This window comes from Stegostoma tigrinum, chromosome 50 (genome assembly GCF_030684315.1).
Source record: "Stegostoma tigrinum isolate sSteTig4 chromosome 50, sSteTig4.hap1, whole genome shotgun sequence".
Taxonomy (NCBI): Eukaryota; Metazoa; Chordata; class Chondrichthyes; order Orectolobiformes; family Stegostomatidae; genus Stegostoma; species Stegostoma tigrinum.
In genome coordinates, this window is record NC_081403.1 from 149,206 (window position 1) to 169,279 (window position 20,074).

At 52.8% G+C, this 20,074-nt stretch overlaps 2 protein-coding genes across 3 annotated transcripts in view; one reads left to right on the forward strand and one right to left on the reverse strand.

The window, feature by feature from the left end:
- The window catches only part of LOC132207498 (uncharacterized), a 10,876-nt gene extending 2,396 nt beyond the window's left edge, over positions 1-8,480 (forward strand). Inside the window, exons 3-5 of the mRNA XM_059643262.1 lie at positions 4,345-5,307; positions 5,788-5,820; positions 8,198-8,480. Coding sequence (XP_059499245.1) covers positions 4,345-5,307; positions 5,788-5,820; positions 8,198-8,253 — 1,052 coding nt within the window. The 3' untranslated portion in view covers positions 8,254-8,480. The remainder of the gene's footprint in view (positions 1-4,344; positions 5,308-5,787; positions 5,821-8,197) is intronic.
- Positions 8,481-9,228: 748 nt separating this feature from the next.
- The window catches only part of kif22 (kinesin family member 22), a 33,337-nt gene continuing 22,491 nt past the window's right edge, over positions 9,229-20,074 (reverse strand). Inside the window, exons 10-15 of one of the 2 annotated variants that reach the window (XM_059643255.1) lie at positions 19,444-19,627; positions 18,987-19,137; positions 18,641-18,714; positions 17,214-17,405; positions 11,134-11,190; positions 9,229-9,706 (exon numbers count right to left, since the gene is read on the reverse strand). In XM_059643255.1, the coding sequence (XP_059499238.1) occupies positions 9,677-9,706; positions 11,134-11,190; positions 17,214-17,405; positions 18,641-18,714; positions 18,987-19,137; positions 19,444-19,627 (688 nt within the window). In that variant the 3' untranslated portion in view covers positions 9,229-9,676. The remainder of the gene's footprint in view (positions 9,707-11,133; positions 11,191-17,213; positions 17,406-18,640; positions 18,715-18,986; positions 19,138-19,443; positions 19,628-20,074) is intronic. The other variant, XM_059643256.1, reaches the window with a different exon arrangement.

Below are 20,074 nucleotides of genomic sequence, written 5' to 3' on the forward strand. Positions count from 1 at the left end.
GAGAGAGGGGGGGAGAGAGAGGGGGGGAGAGAGGGGGGGGAGGGGGGGAGAGAGCGAGGGGGGGAGAGGGGGGGAGAGAGAGGGGGGAGAGGGGGGGGGGAGGGGGGGAGGGAGAGTGGGGAGGGGGGGGGAGAGAGAGAGGGGGGGAGGGAGAATGGGGGAGGGGGGGAGGGAGAGGGGGGGAGGAGGGAGAGGGGGGGAGGGGGAGGAGGGAGAGGGGTGGGGGAGGGAGAGGGGGGGAGGGGGGGAGGGAGAGAGAGGGGGAGGGGGGGGGGGGGGAGAGAGAGAGAGTGGGGGGGAGGGGGGGGAGAGAGAGTGGGGGGGAGGGGGGGGAGAGAGAGAGAGTGGGGGGGAGGGGGGGAGAGAGAGAGTGGGGGGAGGGAGGGGGGAGGGGGGGAGAGAGAGGGGGGGGAGGGGGGGGAGAGACAGGGGGGGAGGGGGGGGAGAGAGAGGGGGGGAGGGGGGGGAGAGAGAGAGGGGGGGGAGAGAGAGGGGGGGAGAGCGGGGGAGAGTGAGGGGGGGGGGAGAGAGAGGGGGGGGAGAGGGGGGGAGAGAGAGGGGGGGGGAGAGAGGTGGGGGGGAGAGAGAGGGTGGGGGGAGAGAGAGGGGGAGGGGGGGGGAGAGAGAGGGGGGGGGAGAGAGAGGGGGGGGAGAGAGGGGGGGAGGGGGGGAGAGAGAGAGGGGGGAGGGGGGGGAGAGAGAGAGGGGGGAGGGGGGGAGAGAGAGAGGGGGGAGGGGGGGGGCGGGGGGAGAGAGGGGGGAGGGGGGCGGGGGAGAGAGGGGGGAGAGGGAGGGGGGAGGGGAGGGGGGAGGGGAGGGGAGGGGAGGGGGGGAGGGGAGGGGAGGGGGGGAGGGGAGGGGAGGGGGGTGAGGGGAGGGGACGGGGGGAGGGAGAGGGGGAGGGGGGGAGAGAGGGGGGGGGAGGAGAGGGAGGGGGGAGAGGGGGGGAGGAGAGGGAGGGGGGAGAGTGGGGAGGAGGGGAGGGGGAGGGGGAGGGGGAGAGGGGGGGGAGAGGGGGGAGAGAGAGCGGGGGGGAGAGAGAGGGGAGGGGGGGAGAGAAAGGGGGAGTGGGGGAGAGGGAGAGGGGGAGGGGGGGAGATGGGGGGAGGGGGGTGAGGGGAGGGGAGGGGGGTGGGGGAGAGGGAGAGGAGAGGGGGGGAGAGAGAGTGGGAGGGGAGAGGTAGGGGAGGGGGAGGGAGGGGAGGTGGAGGGGGAGGGAGGGAGAGGGGGAGGGAGGGAGAGGGGGAGGGAGGGAGAGGGAGAGGGGGAGGGAGGGAGAGGGAGAGGGGGAGGGAGGGAGAGGGAGAGGGGGAGGGAGGGAGAGGGAGAGGGGGAGGGGGAGAGGGGGGAAGGGAGGGAGAGGGTGAGGGGGGAGGTGGAGAAGGGAGGGGGGGAGAGGGAGAGGTGGGGAGAGGGGGAGGGAGGGAGAGGGGGAGGGGGAGGGCGGGAGAGGGGGGGTAGGTGGAGATGGGGGGAGGGGGGGAGGGGGGGGAGGGGGGGTGGGGGAGAGGGAGGGGGTGGGGGGGAGGGGGAGGGGGAGAGGGAGAGGAGTGGGGCGTGGAGAGGGGGGAGATGAGGGAGGGGTGCGAGTGGGCGTCTTGCGGAGGGCGAGGGAGGGCTGGGCGGGGGTAGGGGGAGGGGACGGGAGGGGGAGGGGTTCCTTCTTGCTCTCTTGCGAGGGGAGGGAGAGGGGAGAGGGGGAGCTGGAGCGGGAGTGAGTTCTTGGCGGTTCTTGCTTTCTTTTTCTTCCTTTCTCTTTTCTTCTTTCTCTTTCTCTTTTCTTTCTTTCTTTTCTCTTTTTCTCTTTTTTCTTTTTCTTTTTTTCTCTTTCTCTGTTTTTCTCTTTCTCTTTTTTCTCTTGTTTCTTTCTTTTTCTTTCTCTTTCTTTCTCTTTTTTACTTTTTTCTTTTTCTCTCTCTCGGCGATTTTCTTTTCTTTGATTTGTCTCGTTCTTTTTATTTTTCTTTGTCTCTTTCTCTTCTCTTTTCTATTCTCTTTTTCTTCTTTCTCTCCCTAAAACTAAGGAGTATGTTCGGTGTCGACTGGTTGGACCATGTTTCCATGTTGTACGATTCAATGACTGCATGAGAGAGAGAGACAGGAACGGTTACATTTTAAGGACATTTGGATAAGTACACGGATGTGGAAGGGTTTAAGAGGGACGTGGGCCAGGAGCAGGAAGGTGGGGTTAAAATTGTTTCAGAGATAGTAGAAAGTGCAGATGCTGGAGAATCTGAGATAACAAGGTGTAGAGCCAAATGGACACAGCAGGCCAAGAAGCATCGGAGAAGCAGGATGGGCTGACGTTTCGGGTCTGAAGAAGGGTCTAGGCCTGAGAACAGAGGACAGGTCGGGGATACTTGGCCTCCCCTCTCGGAAAGTCAGTGCTGAGGCTCTCCCTTTCCCAAGAGGAGTCTGTCGTCCCACTGACAGAGTAAACAGGAGCAGCAGAGTCACGGGGCCCGCAATGTTAACTCTTGTCTGTGGTTCGCCCCACACCTCCCTGCAGACACTGCCAAAGCTTTCCTGCTCCCTGATGCTGCTGGTCCTGCTGTGTTCATCCAGCCCCACACCTTGTTACCTCAGGTTCTCCAGCACTTTCTGTTTTTGGAGGCAACAGAGACAGGGCGGGGGCAGTGTAGGGGGATGGAGGGGACGACACAGGGAGGGGGAGGGGGGATGGAGGGGGCAGCGGAGACAGGGAGGGGGGATGGACGGGGGCGATGGAGACAGGGGAGGGGGTGTGTCTGAAGCTAATGATCTCTGGAGGCTTGGGTTGGGAAGTTGCTGGGTGCGGATCGGGTTTTGGGGACTCGGGAGGAGGGAATCTGGAGGAGGAGCTGTGGAGGAGACGGTCTGTGGCATCAGCCGGAGCAGTAGGTCTGAATGTGAGGTTCAGGAGGAGGGAGGAGGTGTTGGGAGGGGGGCGTGGTGTTTCCCGAGGCAGGGGTCTGAGCATGTGGTTTTTCTGTGGGGGAGAGGGAGAGGGTTCGGAAGAGCTGGGGAGGGCGCTCTGAGAGGTGTGGGGATTTGTGGCAGGGGTGTGTGGTGGGAAGGGGTCTGTGAGGTGGTGCGTCTGTTGGGGCAGTGGTGTGGGAGAGGGTGTCTGTCCCGGTCAGTGACTATTTCATTTCCTCCAGCTCCATTCCAGAGGGCCTCGGACACGCTGAGGGATCGAGGGAGAGGACACAATGGCAACTGAATCAATCATCCGCATCGCACCATATCATTACATCCACATTCTCGATCAGAACACCAATGTGTCTCGCCTTGAGATTGGACCAAAGACTGGATAGCAGTGAGAAAGGTTTCATAGTTATTATCAACCGGGGAAAAGTATTCTCCGCAGCAAACCCTCGATCCATACAACCCTCCAGTGCGTATGGCCAACCCACCCTAACCCGCACATCCCTGGGCACTACAGGACAATTTCCCATCAGCCAATCCCACCCTAACCCGCACATCCCTGGGCACTACGGGACAATTTCCCATTGGCCAGTCCCACCCTAACCCGCACATCCCTGGGCACTACGGGACAATTTCCCATCAGCCAATCCCACCCTAACCCGCACATCCCTGGGCACTACGGGACAATTTCCCATTGGCCAATCCCACCCTAACCCGCACATCCCTGGGCACTACGGGACAATTTCCCATCGGCCAATCCCACCCTAGCCCGCACATCCCTGGGCACTACGGGACAATTTCCCATTGGCCAGTCCCACCCTAACCCGCACATCCCTGGGCACTACGGGACAATTTCCCATCAGCCAATCCCACCCTAACCCGCACATCCCTGGGCACTACGGGACAATTTCCCATCGGCCAATCCCACCCTAACCCGCACATCCCTGGGCACTACGGGACAATTTCCCATTGGCCAGTCCCACCCTAACCCGCACATCCCTGGGCACTACGGGACAATTTCCCATTGGCCAATCCCACCCTAACCCTCACATCCCTGGGCACTACGGGACAATATCCCATTGGCCAATCCCACCCTAACCTGGACACCTTTGCACTGTGAGAGGAAACCGGAGCACCCGGAGGAAACCCACGCAGATACAGGGAGAATGTGCAAACCCTACACAGACAGTCGCCCAAGGGTGGCGTGGATCCCTGGCGCCATGAGGCAACAGCACTGAGCCACCGTGCCAGCCCTGAACTCAAAACTTTCCAGAGCAGGCAGCGTCCTTTCTGCACGCTCTGTGGAACTGGTCCTATCCTTCCTGTAGCAGGGTGATGCGCGCAGCTCCTGTACTCTGAGCGACAAAAGCTGGCATTGCCCTGAAAGCTGCCCTGTCTACCTGGTGTAAACCTCGCAATGTCTGTCTTTCTCTGCAGGTCCAGCTGGGCAGGGGCTGGGCATAACCCACACAACGCTGACGAGAAAAATGGACAGTTCGGTCAGTCGCGAGGCAGAGGAGCTGAGGAGTTTGGGCCCAGCGAATGGCGTGGGGGTGAAGTACCGACGGACCCTAGACGGAGGAGGAGGAGGAGGAGGAGCAGCTGGTGGGGGTGGCACTTACTATCGCCCCCTGGGCAGGTCTCCGGGTGAGGGGGGGTACCACCGCCCCGTGGGTGGGTACAGCCGTGTGGCGGGGAAGCTGCAGCCGGGAGACGGCAGGGTCCGGGGCTGCGGGCATGTCCAGGCGCAGGGAGACAGGAGGAGCTTCGGGAGGCGCTTCGACCGGAAGCCGGCTGAAGGTTCGGCCAACGGCTTTGCCCGCAGATGGAAGCCCAGGCCCCTGGGGAGGGGCTGTCCAGGGAGCCGGGTGACCGCGCCTCGCCATGGCGAAGGGCGGGATTCCCCAGCTTCCCCAGACGACGCGGAGGGGAGTGGCGGCGCTGGTGAAGAGGAGGACGAGGAGGAGGACGAGGAGGAGGTGGAGGAGCCGCAGCATCGCTGGGCCCTGTTCAAACCACCAGCGGCTTTCCCCATCGACAGCAGCAGCGCCAGGATCAGTTACGCCAGCAAGCTGAAGGAGAACCTCAGTGTTGACACGGCTGGCACGGGACAAGTATGCGACAGCAGTGAAACTGGCCCCAGGCTGGGTCAGGGACTGAGGGCCATCTTCCACAATCAGTGGGGCCTGTCTTTCATCACTGAGCCTGGCACGGGCAGCGATGGCTCGAGAACCCAGCAGCGGGCAGGACTGAACTGTCAGCAGGCCCTGGATCCTGGCCGGCTGGGAGGCCCCAGCCCAGAAACCTCGCCGCCCGCAAACAGACTGAGCCCCGACTGCGAGCAGTGGAGAGGTTCTGACCCGCTCGAGCTGCAGGATGTCGTGCGGTACTTCTCCAGAGGTCGGTCACAGAGAGACAGGTTGAGGGTGTTGTTTCTGCCCACTGTGTGTGTGTGTGAGAGAGAGAGAAAGAGAGACACAGAGAGGGCTATCCATGCCCCCTTGTCTGCACAACTGAGGGGTCTGTCCCTGCCCTCTGTCTGTGAGGAAGGGGGTTTGAGAGGAGGAAGATGGGTGCAGGGACCAAGGGACAGTGGGAGCGGGTAGGGTCTCAGTGATCGCAGCATTTTAGTTCCGAGGAAGAAAGGGAGTGACTGGAGACAGAGGTAGGGAGGTCGGGAATGCGGTAGTTTGCAGACTGAGGGGTGGCGCTGAGCGCAGGAGGGAGGGAGCGAATCGGGCAGTGTGGAGAGACTGAGGGGTGGCGCTGAGGGAGGGGGATGGTATAGTGGTGGGGCAATTCTTTGAGGACTGAAGGAGGGAGGGCGGGCACGGATTGTAGTTATCTCTGCTAATCTCCATCTTGTTCTTGTTTTTCTAGAATGGGATCGCATTTGGGAGAGACACAAACGAGGTGAGGGTTATGTCAGCAGCGAGAAAGGGGTGGGGGGGACCTTCCAACTGTACTCTGGCCAATGTTTCAGCTTCGTCCTCCCGCAGTCTCCAAAAATTAATCTCTCTCCCCATCCACCAGCCTCCTCCTTCTCCCTGCGTGACTTTGTGACTGCAGGGCCCCTGGCTGAGAGTGCCACCATTTAAGAAATAGTGGTAGGGAAAATCCAGGGAGCTGCAGACCGGTGAGCCTGAGCTCACTGAGGGACAGAATTTACATATATTTGGAAAGGCAAGGACTGATTAGAGACAGTAAACATGGTGTTGTGCGTGGGGAATAACTTGAGTCTTTTTCTTAAGAAGTGACGATGAGGATTGTTGAAGGTGGAATGGTGGAAGTTGTCTATTTGGTCTTCAGTGAGGCGTTGGACAAGGTTCCTCATGGTAGACTTGTTAGCGAGGTTAGATTGCATGGAATGCAGGGAGAAATAGCTGTTTGGGTACAAAATTGGCTTGCAGCTAAGAGACAGAAGCTGATGGTTGATTTTCAGACTGGAGGCCTGTGCCACAGGGATTGGTGCTGGGTCCACTGCCTTTCGTCATTTATATAAATGATTTGGATGTGAAAGTAGGAGGGATGGTTAGTAAGTTTGCAGACGGCACCAAGATTGAAAATGTAGTGGACAGCGAAGAAGGTTACCTCGGCCCATTGTCCCATCTGATCGAGTTCAAATTAGATACGTGTGAGCTGCCGCATTTTGGAACGGCACTTCAGGGCAGAACTTGTACGTTGAATGGTATTGAGCGAGAAAGAGTTTTAGAGTCACACAGCACAGAAACAGACCCTGCGGCTCAACTCGTTCATGTGGCTCCCTTTCCTCTCAACTCTTCCTGTTCATAAACCCATCCAGGTACCTTTTAAATGTTGTAATTGTAGCAGCCTTCACCATTCCCTATCGCAGCTCAGTCCATACAAGCACCACTGTGGAAAAAGTTGCCACTTGGTTCCCTTTTAAACCTATGGCCCTCTAGTTTTGGACTCCACTTCAGGGAAAAGATCTTCTCTATTTATCCTATCCATCCCCCTTACAATTTTATAAACCTTTATAATGTCACCCCTCAGCCTCCAACACTCCAGGGAAAATAGCCCCAGTGTATTCAGCCTCTCCCCATAGCTCAAACATCCACATAAATCTTTTCAAGTTTCACAACATCCTTCCTGTAGCAGAGAGACCAGAATTGAACACTGTATTTCAAAAGTGGCCTTGGAGGCTTGGGGACCGCTTTGCAGAACACCTCCGCTCAGTTCGTAACAAACAACTGCACCTCCCAGTCGCAAACCATTTCCACTCCCCCTCCCATTCTTTAGACGACATGTCCATCATGGGCCTCCTGCAGTGCCACAATGATGCCACCCGAAGGTTGCAGGAACAGAAACTCATATTCCGCCTGGGAACCCTGCAGCCCAATGGTATCAATGTGGACTTCACCAGTTTCAAAACCTCCCCTTCCCCCACCGCATCCCTAAACCAGCCCAGTTCGTCCCCTCCCCCCACTGCACCACACAACCAGCCCAGCTCTTCCCCCCCCACCCACTGCATCCCAAAACCAGTCCAACCTGTCTCTGCCTCCCTAACCGGTTCTTCCTCTCACCCATCCCTTCCTCCCACCCCAAGCCGCACCCCCAGCTACCTACTAACCTCATCCCACCTCCTTGACCTGTCCGTCTTCCCTGGACTGACCTATCCCCTCCCTACCTCCCCACCTATACTCTCTCCACCTATCTTCTTTTCTCTCCATCTTCGGTCCGCCTCCCCCTCTCTCCCTATTTATTCCAGTTCCCTCCCCCCATCCCCCTCTCTGATGAAGGGTCTAGGCCCGAAACGTCAGCTTTTGTGCTCCTGAGATGCTGCTTGGCGTGCTGTGTTCATCCAGCCTCACATTTTATCACTAATGTCCTGTTTAGACACAAGGTGACCTTCCAACTCCTGTAACTCAATATGCTGACCGTGATGTTGGGCTTTTAATTGTTATTTCAGAGATAGTAGGAACTGCTGATGCAGGAGTATCTGAGATAACAAGAGCTGGATGTACACAGCAGGCCTTTGAGGAAGGGTCTAGGCCTGAAACAAAGTTTCCTGCTCAGCCTGCTGTGTTCATCCAGCTCGTTATCTCTAATTGTTATTTCATTGGGTTGAAGTTAGCGATCTGCTTGGATTCCTTACGGCCTTAGCCTGAGGGAGGATTCAGCGTGAAGTCAACAGAGCTCCCAGGCTACTGCTGCTGCAGTCTATTGTTGGTCACGAGGGTTATCTGGCAAGTTCTGAGATCCACTGGGCAGAGGTGTTAGGGTGAGGTGAGACAGCTGCTAACTCTCTCTCTCTCTCTGCCTGTTACAGAACCATCTGTGGTTGTGCTATATGAGGAATCACCAAACACCACTGATTGTGTCTGATTGAGTGACACTGCTGGCTCCAGGCAATTTGCGACAAGGCTTTGGAAAAGCGAGGAGAGGTTGCAGGTCTGTGGCTTCCACCCCCCCCTCCCCCCGCCTGCTGTCCGGCACTGAACTGCACCTATCAAAAGCAGGAAGGAGGGTCAAACTCAAAACTCAGGATAACCAGTCACGCAGCAAGTTGGGAAATGTTGCAGACAAGTGATTAAAGGCCTGTTTTTTCCAAACCTATTGTGCCTACTCTTCATTACTGTTGGCTCACTCACTGGTTGGGGGGAAGAGGGAAGAAGAGAGTAAAATAAGACCAGTTGAGGGGACCTCGCCCACGTCTTGTGTTTGAGAGATGACTGACAACAGTAATCACAGATGTGCTCCAGAAGTTACATCTGTGGTATCAACCCCACCGGGTCGGACAATCATGTCCCACGTACAAAAGCAGGACGAATACCACCCCTTCAGTCTCCTCTTAATCATTAAAAAAGTGTGGATCGGGTCAGCAATGGAGGTTCTATCAAGCAGCACTCCCTCAGTGACACCCAGTTTGGGTTCCTCCAGGGCCGCTCAGCTCCTGACTTCATTACAGCCTCAGTTCAAACACAGGCACAAAAATAATAGTTGATTTCTGGAGGTGAGGTGAGAGTGACAGCCCTTGGCATCAAGGAGCTCTGACGAAACTGGAAACAATGTGGAACAAGGGGGCAAACTCTCTGGTGATTAGAGTCATACCTGACATAGGAAGGTGGCTGTGGTTATCGGAGGTCAGTCATCTCAGCTCAAGGACATCTCTGCAGGAGTTCCTCGGGGTAGGGTCCTTAGCCCAACCATCTTCAGCTGTTTCAATGACCTTCCCTCTATCAAGGTCGGAAGTGGGGAATGTTTGCTGATTGTGCAGTGTACTGAGGGAGACTACGAGGGGTAATCTAGTCGAACATGGTTTGCATATCTCTAACCACAGGTGCAGCAGGACTACCAGAGTTGTGGAGACAAATTTCACTGGCCCTTTATTTAAAATACAGAAGTGGTTAAAATGCAACAGCAGTGACACATGGGCTAAGATAGAGACAGTTCCATGTACAGCCACTTTCTATGTCCTTATATAAAAAAAGAGAAACTTGCTGTAAAGCGTGGATTGCTAAGGGCCTGGAGGAAAGTTTAAACTGAAAAGTAACAGCAGGGCCCATGACTCCTGCTCATTCCCTGCACAAAGCAATCTCCAGACTGGATGCACTTGACAGTTATTAATCACTTTCTCAGTCACAAGTTCCTTGTCATAATTACAGTCTTGGTGCTTGGTGTGGGAACAGGTAGAAGACACACACTGAAGGCTTCTGTTTTCACACCAGACTCTGGAATGTGCAGCAAAGGTAAAAGATGTTAAGATCAGCATTGGAGGAGGTTGGGATCCTTCGCCCACACCAGGCATTCACTTCACCATACAGCTCACCACATTGGCCTAGAGTGAAGACAACAGAAGAATTGTTATTCACCAAAGACACCCAGAAAAATAGGTTTTGCTTTGATCATACCAGTTTATTCACAAGGTCACTTCAAAAGAAAGCAAAAGAATAGCAACGGTGTAGGAAAAGCCCATTCGGCCCTTCGAGCCTGCTCTGCTATTCAATACCATCATGGCTTACCGTCCAACTCAATCCCTGGTCCTGCTTCCCTGCCCCACTTAGCACCAAGAGCTTGATGGGAAAATCTCCTCATTTTGCCTTCAGCAGAGAATTCCACAGGCTCACCACTTTCTGGACAAAGACATTTTCCCTCATTTCAATCCTATCCCATAGCCTTAGGGCAGTGACCCCCGGTTTTGGACTCTCCAATCGATCGGGAAGATCCTGTATTAGCATTTTATAGGTTTTCTATTAAAATTTCTCTCCTCCATCATTCTGCTGAACTCCGCAAATACAATCCTAACTGATCTAGTCTCTCCTTGTACATCACTCCCACCATCCTAGAACTCAGTCCAATAAGGCTTGGCTGCTGTCCCTCCACAGCAAACAGCATCTTTCCTCACACAACAAGACTAAACCTGTACACAATTCTCCAACAGTAGTCTCGCTAAGGCCCTGTATAATTTCATAGAATCCCTACAGTGTGCAAACAGGCCCTTTGGCCCAAGAAGTCCATACCAACCAAACCCTGCGACCCACCTAATCTACACATCCCTGAACACTATGGGTAATTTCCCACAGCCAACCCACCCCTAACCTGCACATCTTTGGACAGCGGGAGAAAGCTCACTCAGACACGGGGTGAACGTGCAAACTCCACACAGACGGTCGCCTGAGGGTGGAATCAAACCTGGGTCCCTGGTGCCGTGAGGGAGCAGCGCTGACCACTGAGCCACCATGCTACCCAGCTGCAGCAAACTCACCCTGCTCCTGTTTGTGAATCCTCCTTGCACTATGCAGGCCAACATACCATTTGCCTGCAAGCTTACTCTCAACAACTGAGGCGCAAGACCCCACAGGTCTCATGCCCCTTTTCCAATTTATTGCTGTTCAGGTAATAATCACATTTATCCACATTACACTGCATCTTGCCACGTTTGTCCGTTCACTCCAAAATGTCCAATTCACACTGTCTGAGTGGCACAACACCAGGTTATAATCCAACAGGTTTATTTGCAAACACAAGCTTTCTGAGCACTGCTCCTTTATCAGGTGAAGCCACCGCTTGTGATTTCACATAAAGCCATTCGATTATAACCTGGTGTCATGCAACTTCTGACTTAGTCCGTCCCAGTCCAACAGCGGCACCTCCACGTTAAACCTCACTGTGTAGCTGCAGTCAGTGTTTATTTCGAGGGAAGGGTCACCAATTCTACAAGAGGCACCCCGCCCCCACCGACACAGGTCTGGATCAGACTCTTACCTTCATGAAAGTGGACACTGTTCTCGATGACATCCCAATCTTCTCCAGATCCTCAATCTGAAAACATAGATAGGGGACAGTTTAAACGGCTCAGCCCTCAGCAAACATTGCATGGCACACCTGCCCATTTTCTGAGCTGAGCACTCAGTCTCCACCTCTCTCTCTTTAAGGTTTCTCTCATTATTACTGAATGGGAGATGGGTGTCGCTGGCTGGGCCCAGCAATTATTGCCTGTTCCTAATTGCTCCCTGAGGTGATGGTTGACCTGCCTTCTTGAACTGCTGCAATTTGTGTCACGTGAGTTTGACCCAGTGTCCCCTTGGGAAAGGAATTCCAGGATTTTGACACAGTGACACTGAAAGAACATGGGGAGTGGCTCAGAGGGGAACTTGCAGGGGGCTGGGTTTTCCCATGGATCTGCTGTCCCTTGCCCTGGAAGTGGCTGTGGGGTTCGGAAGGTGCTTCCTGAGGATCTTTGGTGAATTTCTGCATCTTGTAGATGGTACACACTGCTGTTACTGAGTGAGAGGATTTGGCTGCATGGAAAATTATGGAAAAGGGCTCAGGTGATGTTGAAGTTTGCACAAATAATTAATAGGACAGAGTACACAAAGGGTCGGGAAACTCACTGCAGGCACAGTTGATAAGGGGACAGCTGTAAAAAGGAAAGCAGTCAGTGCAGGGCTGAGGGTATCATACTTAAATGCACACAGTATTCAAAACTTTGATATACACAAAAAGGTAAGGGAGGGGCAACAAAGTGGACATTGGGCCGTGGGAAAATGAGGTTGGAGCAGTAGTAATGGGGAACCTAATGGAGACTTTGCGTCAGATTCACAGGGGCCATCACTAAGGAGAAGGTGCTGGGGAAGCTGAAAGGACTGGAGGGGATTGAATGATCAGGACTAAATGGACTACACCCTCGAGTTCTGAAGGACGTAGCTCAGGCGATTGTGAAGGCATTGGTGGTGATCTGTCAGGAATCACTGGAGTCAGGGAGGGTCTCCGAGGGCTGGAAAATACCTCATGTAACACCCTGTTTAAGGGAGAAAGGCAGAAAATAGGAAAACTAGCCCAGTTAACCTGACCTTGGTTGTTGATCATATTTGAGAGTCCATTATGATGGATGAGATTGTGGAATGCATGGTAAGACTTTGTCACGGGAAGGTCATTCCTGACAAATCTGTTGAAATTCTTCAAGATAGGAACAAGCATCTTCGCAAAGCGAAACCAGTCAAAGTGATCTGTTAGGATTTCCAGAAGGCCTTTGTCAAGTTAACACAAAAAAAAGGCTGCTAAATAAGATAAAAACCCCATTGTATTAGGGATAGAGGATTGGCTGAACAGTAGAAGGCAAAAATTCAGGATGGCAGAAGGTGATTACTGGAGTTCCATAAGGGTCAGTGTTGGGACCACAACATTATACATTACTAACCTGGATGAAGGAACTGAGGGCATTGTTGCTAAGTTTGTAGATGATACAAAGACAGGTGGAGGGACAAGTAGCATTGAGGAGGTAGGGAGGCTGCAGAAGGACTTGGACTGGCTTAGAGAGGGGGCAAAGAAGTGGCAGATGGACTACAATGTGGAAAAGTGTGAGGTCAATAGGAAGAATAGGAGGAGAATAGACCGTTTTCTAAATGGGGAAATGGAGTCCTAGCTTGGGATTCTCTTAAGGCTAACAACGTAGGTTCAGTTGGCAGTTAGGAAGGCAAATGCGATATTAGCATTAATTTGAAGAGGGCTAGAATACAATAACAGATGTACTGCTGAGGCTGTATAAGGGTCTGGTCAAACCACATTTGGAATAAACACTGACCTCTATATTGCCGAGGCCGGGCACGAGCTCTCTGACACCTCCTCCTACTGCCTCCTCAATCATGACCTCACCTGCCAGACCATCCATAACCGCATCACCTCAGGTGACCTTCCACCCAGAATCTCCAACCTCATCATTCCCCAACCCTGCACCACCCGCTTCTATCTCATTCCCAAAATCCACAAACCTGACTGCCCTGGTCAACCCATTGTCGGCACCTGCTCCTGTCCCACCGAACTCATCTCCACCTTCTCCCTGCCTATGTCCATGACACCACCCATGCCCTCCACCTACTCCAAAACTTCCAATTCCCTGGTCCCCAACACCCCATCTTTACCATGGACGTCCAGTCCCTGTACGCCTGCATTCCCCTTCTTTCTGTCCCACAGGTCCAACCAATCTCCCTCCACTGACACCTTCATCTGTTTTGCTGAACTCGTCCTCACCCTTAATAATTTCTCCTTCAATTCCACCCACTTCCTACAGACAAAGGGGGTCTGACATCCCCTATTCCCAATTCCTTCGCCTCAGCCGCATCTGCTCCCAAGATAAGGCATTCCCAGACATCCCAGATCTCATAGTTTTTCCAAGGTCTGCAACTTCCCCTCTACAGTGGTCGAAAACGCCCTCGACCGGTGTCTTTTGCATTTCCCATGAGTCATCCCTGACACCCGCACCCTGGAATAATAACCAAAACAGAAACCCCCTCGTCCTCACATACCATCCCACCAACTTCCAGATCCAATGCATCATCCTCCGACACTTCTGCCATCTGCAATCCAAACCCAAAGACATTTTTCCCTCCCCACTCTTATCTGCTTTCCAGAGGGACCACTCTCTCCACAACTCCCTTGCCCATTCCACTCTCCCCACCACTCCCACACTTTTCCCTGCAAGTGCTACACCTGCCCCCACACCTCCTCCCTCACCCCCATCCCAGGCCCCAAGAAGACTTTGCACATCAAGCAGATGTTCACCCGCACATCTCCTAATGTGGTATACTGTATGCACTGTTGCCGTTGTGGCCTCCTCGACATCACGGAAACCGAGCAGAGGCTTGGGGACCACTGTTGTGGAACACCTACACTCAGTTTGCAACAAATAACTGCACGTTCCGGTCGCAAACCTTTTCAACTACCCCCCCCACCGCCACTCCTTGGATGACATGTCCATCCTGGGCCTCCTGCAGTGCCACAATGATGCCACCCGAAGGTTGCAGGAACAGTACTCATATGTTGCTTGGGAACCCTGCAGCCCAATGGTATCAATGTGGATTTCACAAGCTTCAAAATCTCCCCTCCCCCAACCGCATCCCAAAGCCAGACCAGCTCGGACTTGCCTCCCTAACCTGTCCTCCCACCTATCCCCTCCTCCCACTTGAAGCCCCATCCCACCTCCTTGACCTGTCCGTCCTCTCTGGACCAACCTATCCCCTCCCTAACTCCCCACCTCCACTCACCTTTACAGGCTCCAACTCTGCCTCCTTGACCTGCTTGTCTCCTCTCCTTTATCCATCTTCTATCCACCTCCCTCTTTCTCCCTATTTATTTCAATTTCCCCTTCCCCTCCTCCATTTCTGAAGAAGGGTCTAGACACAAAAGGTCAGCTTTCCTGCTCCTCTGATGCGGCTTGGCCCGCTGTGTTCATCCAGCTCTACACCTTGTTATCTTGGAATAAGGTGAGCAGTTTTGGGCCTCGTATCTAAGGAGGGCGGCACTGATGTTGGATGGGGTCCAAATGGGGTTTGTGTGTTTAAGAATGGTCCCAGAGATGAAAAGCTTGTCAAGTGAGAAGTGCTTCAGGACTCTGGGTCTGTGGTCAGTGAAGTGTAAAGGATGAGGCAGGAATCTCATTGAAACATTCAGGATGCTGGGAAGCCTGGACAGGGTGGACGTGAAGATGATGCTTCAGCTCGGAGAAACCAGGACACAATGGCACAGCCTTAGAATGAAGGGGCAGACTTTTAAAACTAGAATAAGGAGGAATTTCTTCAGCCAAAAGGATGGTGAATCTGTGGAACTCATTGCCTCTGAAGGATTTTGGGGCAAAGTCATTGAGAGTATTTAAGACAGAAATAGAAAGGTTCTTGCTTTGTAAGGGAATGAAAGTGTATGGGAAGGTGGCAGAGGAATGAGGGTGAGAAACATCAACCATGATCAAATGCCAGAGCAGACTTGATGGACAGAAGGGCCTAATCTTGCTCCTCTATCTTAGGTGACAGTAAAGGTGAAGTTGCAATTGTCTTTATCACAACTACGTTCTAATTTCCAGCCCCACTTGAACGGCTCCCCGTACCAAGGTGCTGTAGTCAAGTTTCAAAGAACAAAGAAAAGAACAAAGAAAATTACAGCACAGGAACACACCCTTCGGCCCTCCAAGCCTGCGCCGATCAAGATCCTCTGTCTAACCTGTCATCTATTTTCTAACGGTCTGTATCTCTCTGCTCCCTGCCCATCCATGTACCTGTCCAAATATATCTTAAAAGACACTAACGTGTCTCCGTCTACCACCTACGCTGGCAACGCGTTCCAGGCACCCACCACCCTCTGTGTAAAGAACTTTCCACGCATATCTCCCTTAAACTTTCCTCCTCTCGCTTTGAACTCATGACCCCTAGTAATTGAGTCCCCCACTCTGGGAAAAAGCTTTTTGCTATCCACCCTGTCTATACCCCTCATGGTTTTGTAGACCTCAATCAGGTCCCCCCTCAATCTCCGTCTTTCTAATGAAAATAATCCTAAGCTACTCAGCCTCTCTTCATAGCTAGCACCCTCCATACCAGGCAACATCCTGGTGAACCTCCTTTGCACCGTCTCCAAAGCATCCACATCCTTTTAGTAATGTGGTGACCAGAACTGTACACAGTACTCCAAATGTGGCCGAACCAAAGTCCTATACAACTGCAACATGACCTGCCAACTCTTGTACTCAATGCCCCGTCCAATGAAGGAAAGCATGCCATACGCCTTCTTGACCACCCTATTGACCTGCGTTGTCACCTTCAGGGAACAATGGACCTGAACACACAGATCTCTCTGTTCATCAATTTTCCCTCGGACTTTTCCATTTACTGTATAGTTCGCTCTTGAATTTGATCTTCCAAAATGCATCACCTCGCATTTGCCCGGATTGAACTCCATCTGCCATTTATCTGCCCAACTCTCCAGTCTATCTATATTCTGTTGTAATCTCTGACAGTCCCCTTCACTATCTGCTACTCCACCAATCTTAGTGTCATCTGCAAACTTGCTGATCAGACCACCTACACCTTCCTCCAGATCATTTACATATATCACAAACAAGTGGTCCCAGCACAGATCCCTGTGGAACACCACTGGTCACAGATCTCTAATTTGAGAAATTCTCTTCTAGTAGTCCTCTCTGTCTCCTGTTGCCTAGCCAGTTTTTTATCCATCTAGCTAGCACAACCTGGACCCCATGTGACTTCGCTTTCTCCATCAGCCTGCCATGGGGAACCTTATCAAACGCCTCACTGAAGTCCATGTATATGACATCCACAGCTGTTCCCTCATTAATCAACTTTGTCACGTCCTCAAAAAATTCTATTAAGTTGGTAAGACATTACCTTCCCTGCACAAAACCATGTTGCCTATCACTGATAAGCCCATTTTCTTCCAAATGGGAATAGATCCTTCCCTCAGTATCTTCTCCAGTAGCTTCCCTACCACTGACGTCAGGCTCACCGGTCGATAATTATCTGGATTATCCTTGCTGCCTTTCTTAAGCAAAGGGACAACATTAGCAAGTCTCCAGTCCTCCGGGACCTCACCTGTGTCTCGGGATGCTGGAAAGATATTTGTTAAGGCCCCGGCTATTTCCTCTCTCGCTTCCCTCAGTACCCTGGGATAGATCCCATCCAGACCTAGGGACTTGTCCACCTTAATGCCTTTTAGGATACCCAAAACTTCCTCCTTCCTTATGTCAACTTGACCTAGAGTAAGCAAACATCTATCCCTAACCTCAACATCTGTCATGTCCCTCTCCTTGGTGAATACCGATGCAAATACCTTGGCGAATACCTCATCCTGCCTGCAGTTCCCACTCATTGCACACCTATCCATGGCTGATTCTCTCTGTTTAGACCATGGATCACTGGGTAGGAATCAGGAGAAGCAGCTCAGGATTGTTCATCCTGTCATACAGGCTGCTGGGTAAAGCATGACTAACTTGGGAGTTTGATTTCCACCGCTGGCGTGGGGAATCCCTTCCTGAAGGGGAGAGGCTATGATGAGTGATGTACCTGACTGTAAGGCCCATTGTGTTCCCTCCAGCCCACGATGAGCTTGGCAGTTTTGTCCCCCACTCTGTGCAGGGTCTTCAGCTGTTTCAGGGATCCGTTGTTGAGGATGTTCAGGATGTAATCCTTGTGTTTTTGAGTCAGTTCCTGATCCACGGTCAGCTCAAGCTCATTCTCCACATCACTGCCACAATCCTGCAAACCAACCAGCTCAACAGTTTATCACATGATTAGAGGCAGAACATGAATTCTCACATCAAATAACCACCCTCCACCAACAGCATCCTACAGCGAGTATTGGTGGTACAAGATCTGAGTCAGTAATTAACAAGTGGTGAGGAGACTGCAGTAGCAAAGAGGTTAGGGATTATCACATGCACATTAGCGTGGTTTACAGAACACGTACAACTTGTTCAGAGTCTTGCTTGCAGACTGTTCAAGCCCAATCCAGTTTGTGCGACCGGAGCCCGGTGTCCGCTGGTGTACCACAGAGGTTGGTGCTGGCCCCCTCACTGTTAGTGATAACATCCAGACAGTGCAGAAGGAGAGGGCTAATGTGGCAGACAAGACCCTCTCCTTCATCAGCAGTGGTGGCATAGATTATAGGAGCAGGGAGTTAGCTTTGGAGCTCTGTCGATTGGTTTGTGATTGTCAGTGGCGTACAGGATCGTTGGGAGAGTTCCGGTAGAGGTATTGCAGTATTCAGCCAGCCATATTTGTAATGTACACTGGGGGCCGGCTCAATGGGCTGTATCACTAAGCTCGGTCCCCAAGTTCCTCGTGAATTCATGAACGGAGGTGGCTGACGGGAGATGGCATTGAAATGAAAGGCCTGGATAGCGTGGACGAGAAGGGGCCTGTGTTAGTAAAGTGGTTAGTGAGGAGGGTGCAGAGACTGTTTTATAAACATTGGTTAATGAGCTGTGGCATCGGAAGCCAGGCTGACATTTCTTGTCAATCCGCCATTGTTCTGGCAGGCATGTCTTAAAAAGGGTTTGAGAGGCAGACACTCTCAGCTCGTTTAAAGAAAAAGTGCGCTATGTACACAGCAGCAAGTGACATGTGGGACAACAGTCCAAAGGCTGGAAAAACAAGAGTAGGCTTGGTGTTAGAATTTTGTCAAAACAGACATGGTCAGCAGCGCATGCCATGACCTGCTTTTGATGCTGTCAGTAGGATCAGGCAGCAGGGGTGCTGCTGTTTCGATCAGTAATGCATAGAAGAAATTCCAACAGGGCCCATGGCCAACGCCAGTCTCAGGAAGGGTGACCACAAATTCAAGTGGTTCTGCTAGGTCTATGCCCAGCTCGAGTTGCTGTGAAAGTGGGTGAGTCAGTTTGAACAGCAGACGGCATGAACTCCCCTTGGGTTCATGCAGCCTCTAGCACCTGCTCTGGGCGGGAACACACCAAACCAGGATATACACACACCTTCATTTCCTGTTTCTCTTTCCTCTTCAATACAAGCACGTTGCCTGTTTTGAGCAGCTCGCCGTTATCCAGACCTGGAACAACAGATGGGACACAGTCAGACCGAGGGACTGGGGAGGGGGCGGGAGCTCTGGCACACACAGTCAGACCCAGCCCCTGGCGTATAAAGCGGTGACACACACACACACACACACACACACACACACACACACACACAGTCAGACCTGGCCCCAGAACCTCGGTTAGGGACTGAGCCATAACACAGTGATCAAGCTCTCCGCCTGTCCAGTTTCCGTCACACCACGCTCGCGTCCCCAGCCAGGCACCCCACCATCACATTACTTACACTGCAGCGGGGTCACAACAGCCTGTTTTCTCTGCTTTGCCACCGAGGCTCTGTGCAAGACTCCCAAACGATTATTGTTCATGGCCTGTTCTGCGGCAGTTTCCTGCAAACTGATTGCTCTTTCCAGCTGCTTCTGCCTCTGCTCCAGTTTCTATTTCAACACAAGGAAAGCTGACTTGGCTGTTTGACAGACACACACACACACACCCTCACAAATAGGTATTTCACCTCAGTGTGGAATACAACTGAGCTTTTAACAGCAATCAGGAGCACACAGCACCCCCACCCCGGCCAACACACACACACACACACCCCTCACCAATCCCCTTGCCCCCTCTTTTTCCCTCCAGCATCTGCTTTTGCAAACCAGGCTCCACCTTGAGACCCCCAGCACCCCACTGGGCTGTTCACCCCAGGCTGGAACTGGCACTAACTACCTGGGTCCAAGCTGCGTTACCTCTATTTGAAGTCTACTTTCTTCCAGCTTTTTCAGGAGCTGTAGACGCTCCTCTTTGGGAGTACCCAGCAAAGGAAGGCCATTCTTCCCATGTTTCTGCAGCATCTTTTCCAGATTGGAAATTCGTTCCAACATATCCGAGTCAAAGGCGTCTGGGTCGTACTCTCCCGCCTTCAGGAGAGGGCTGGATGGGAGAAGAGTGTTAGCACTGAGACTGTGCTTTTAAACCCCCACCATGCAGAGCAATCATTGATGTCACTGTGAAACCTGGTCCCCAGCCTCCTCAGACTTCCCTAATCCACATGAAGGTTAAAACTCACCAGCAGTCAATGTGCTGTTCTTACATGGCCTCGTTACATAGAACGTAGAAAAGTACAGCACAGTACAGGCCCTTCGGCCCACGATGCTGTGCCGTGGAGTAATCCTTATCCAAAGATAACCTAACCTACATTCCCCTCAATTCAGTGCTGTCCATGTGCATGTCCAGCAGTCGCTTAAATGTCACTAATGACTCTGCTTCCACGACTACCGCTGGCAAAGTATTCCATGCGCTCACAACTCTCTGGGTGAAGAACCTCCCTCTGACGTCTCCTCTATACCTTCCTCCGAACACCTTAAAACTATGACCCCT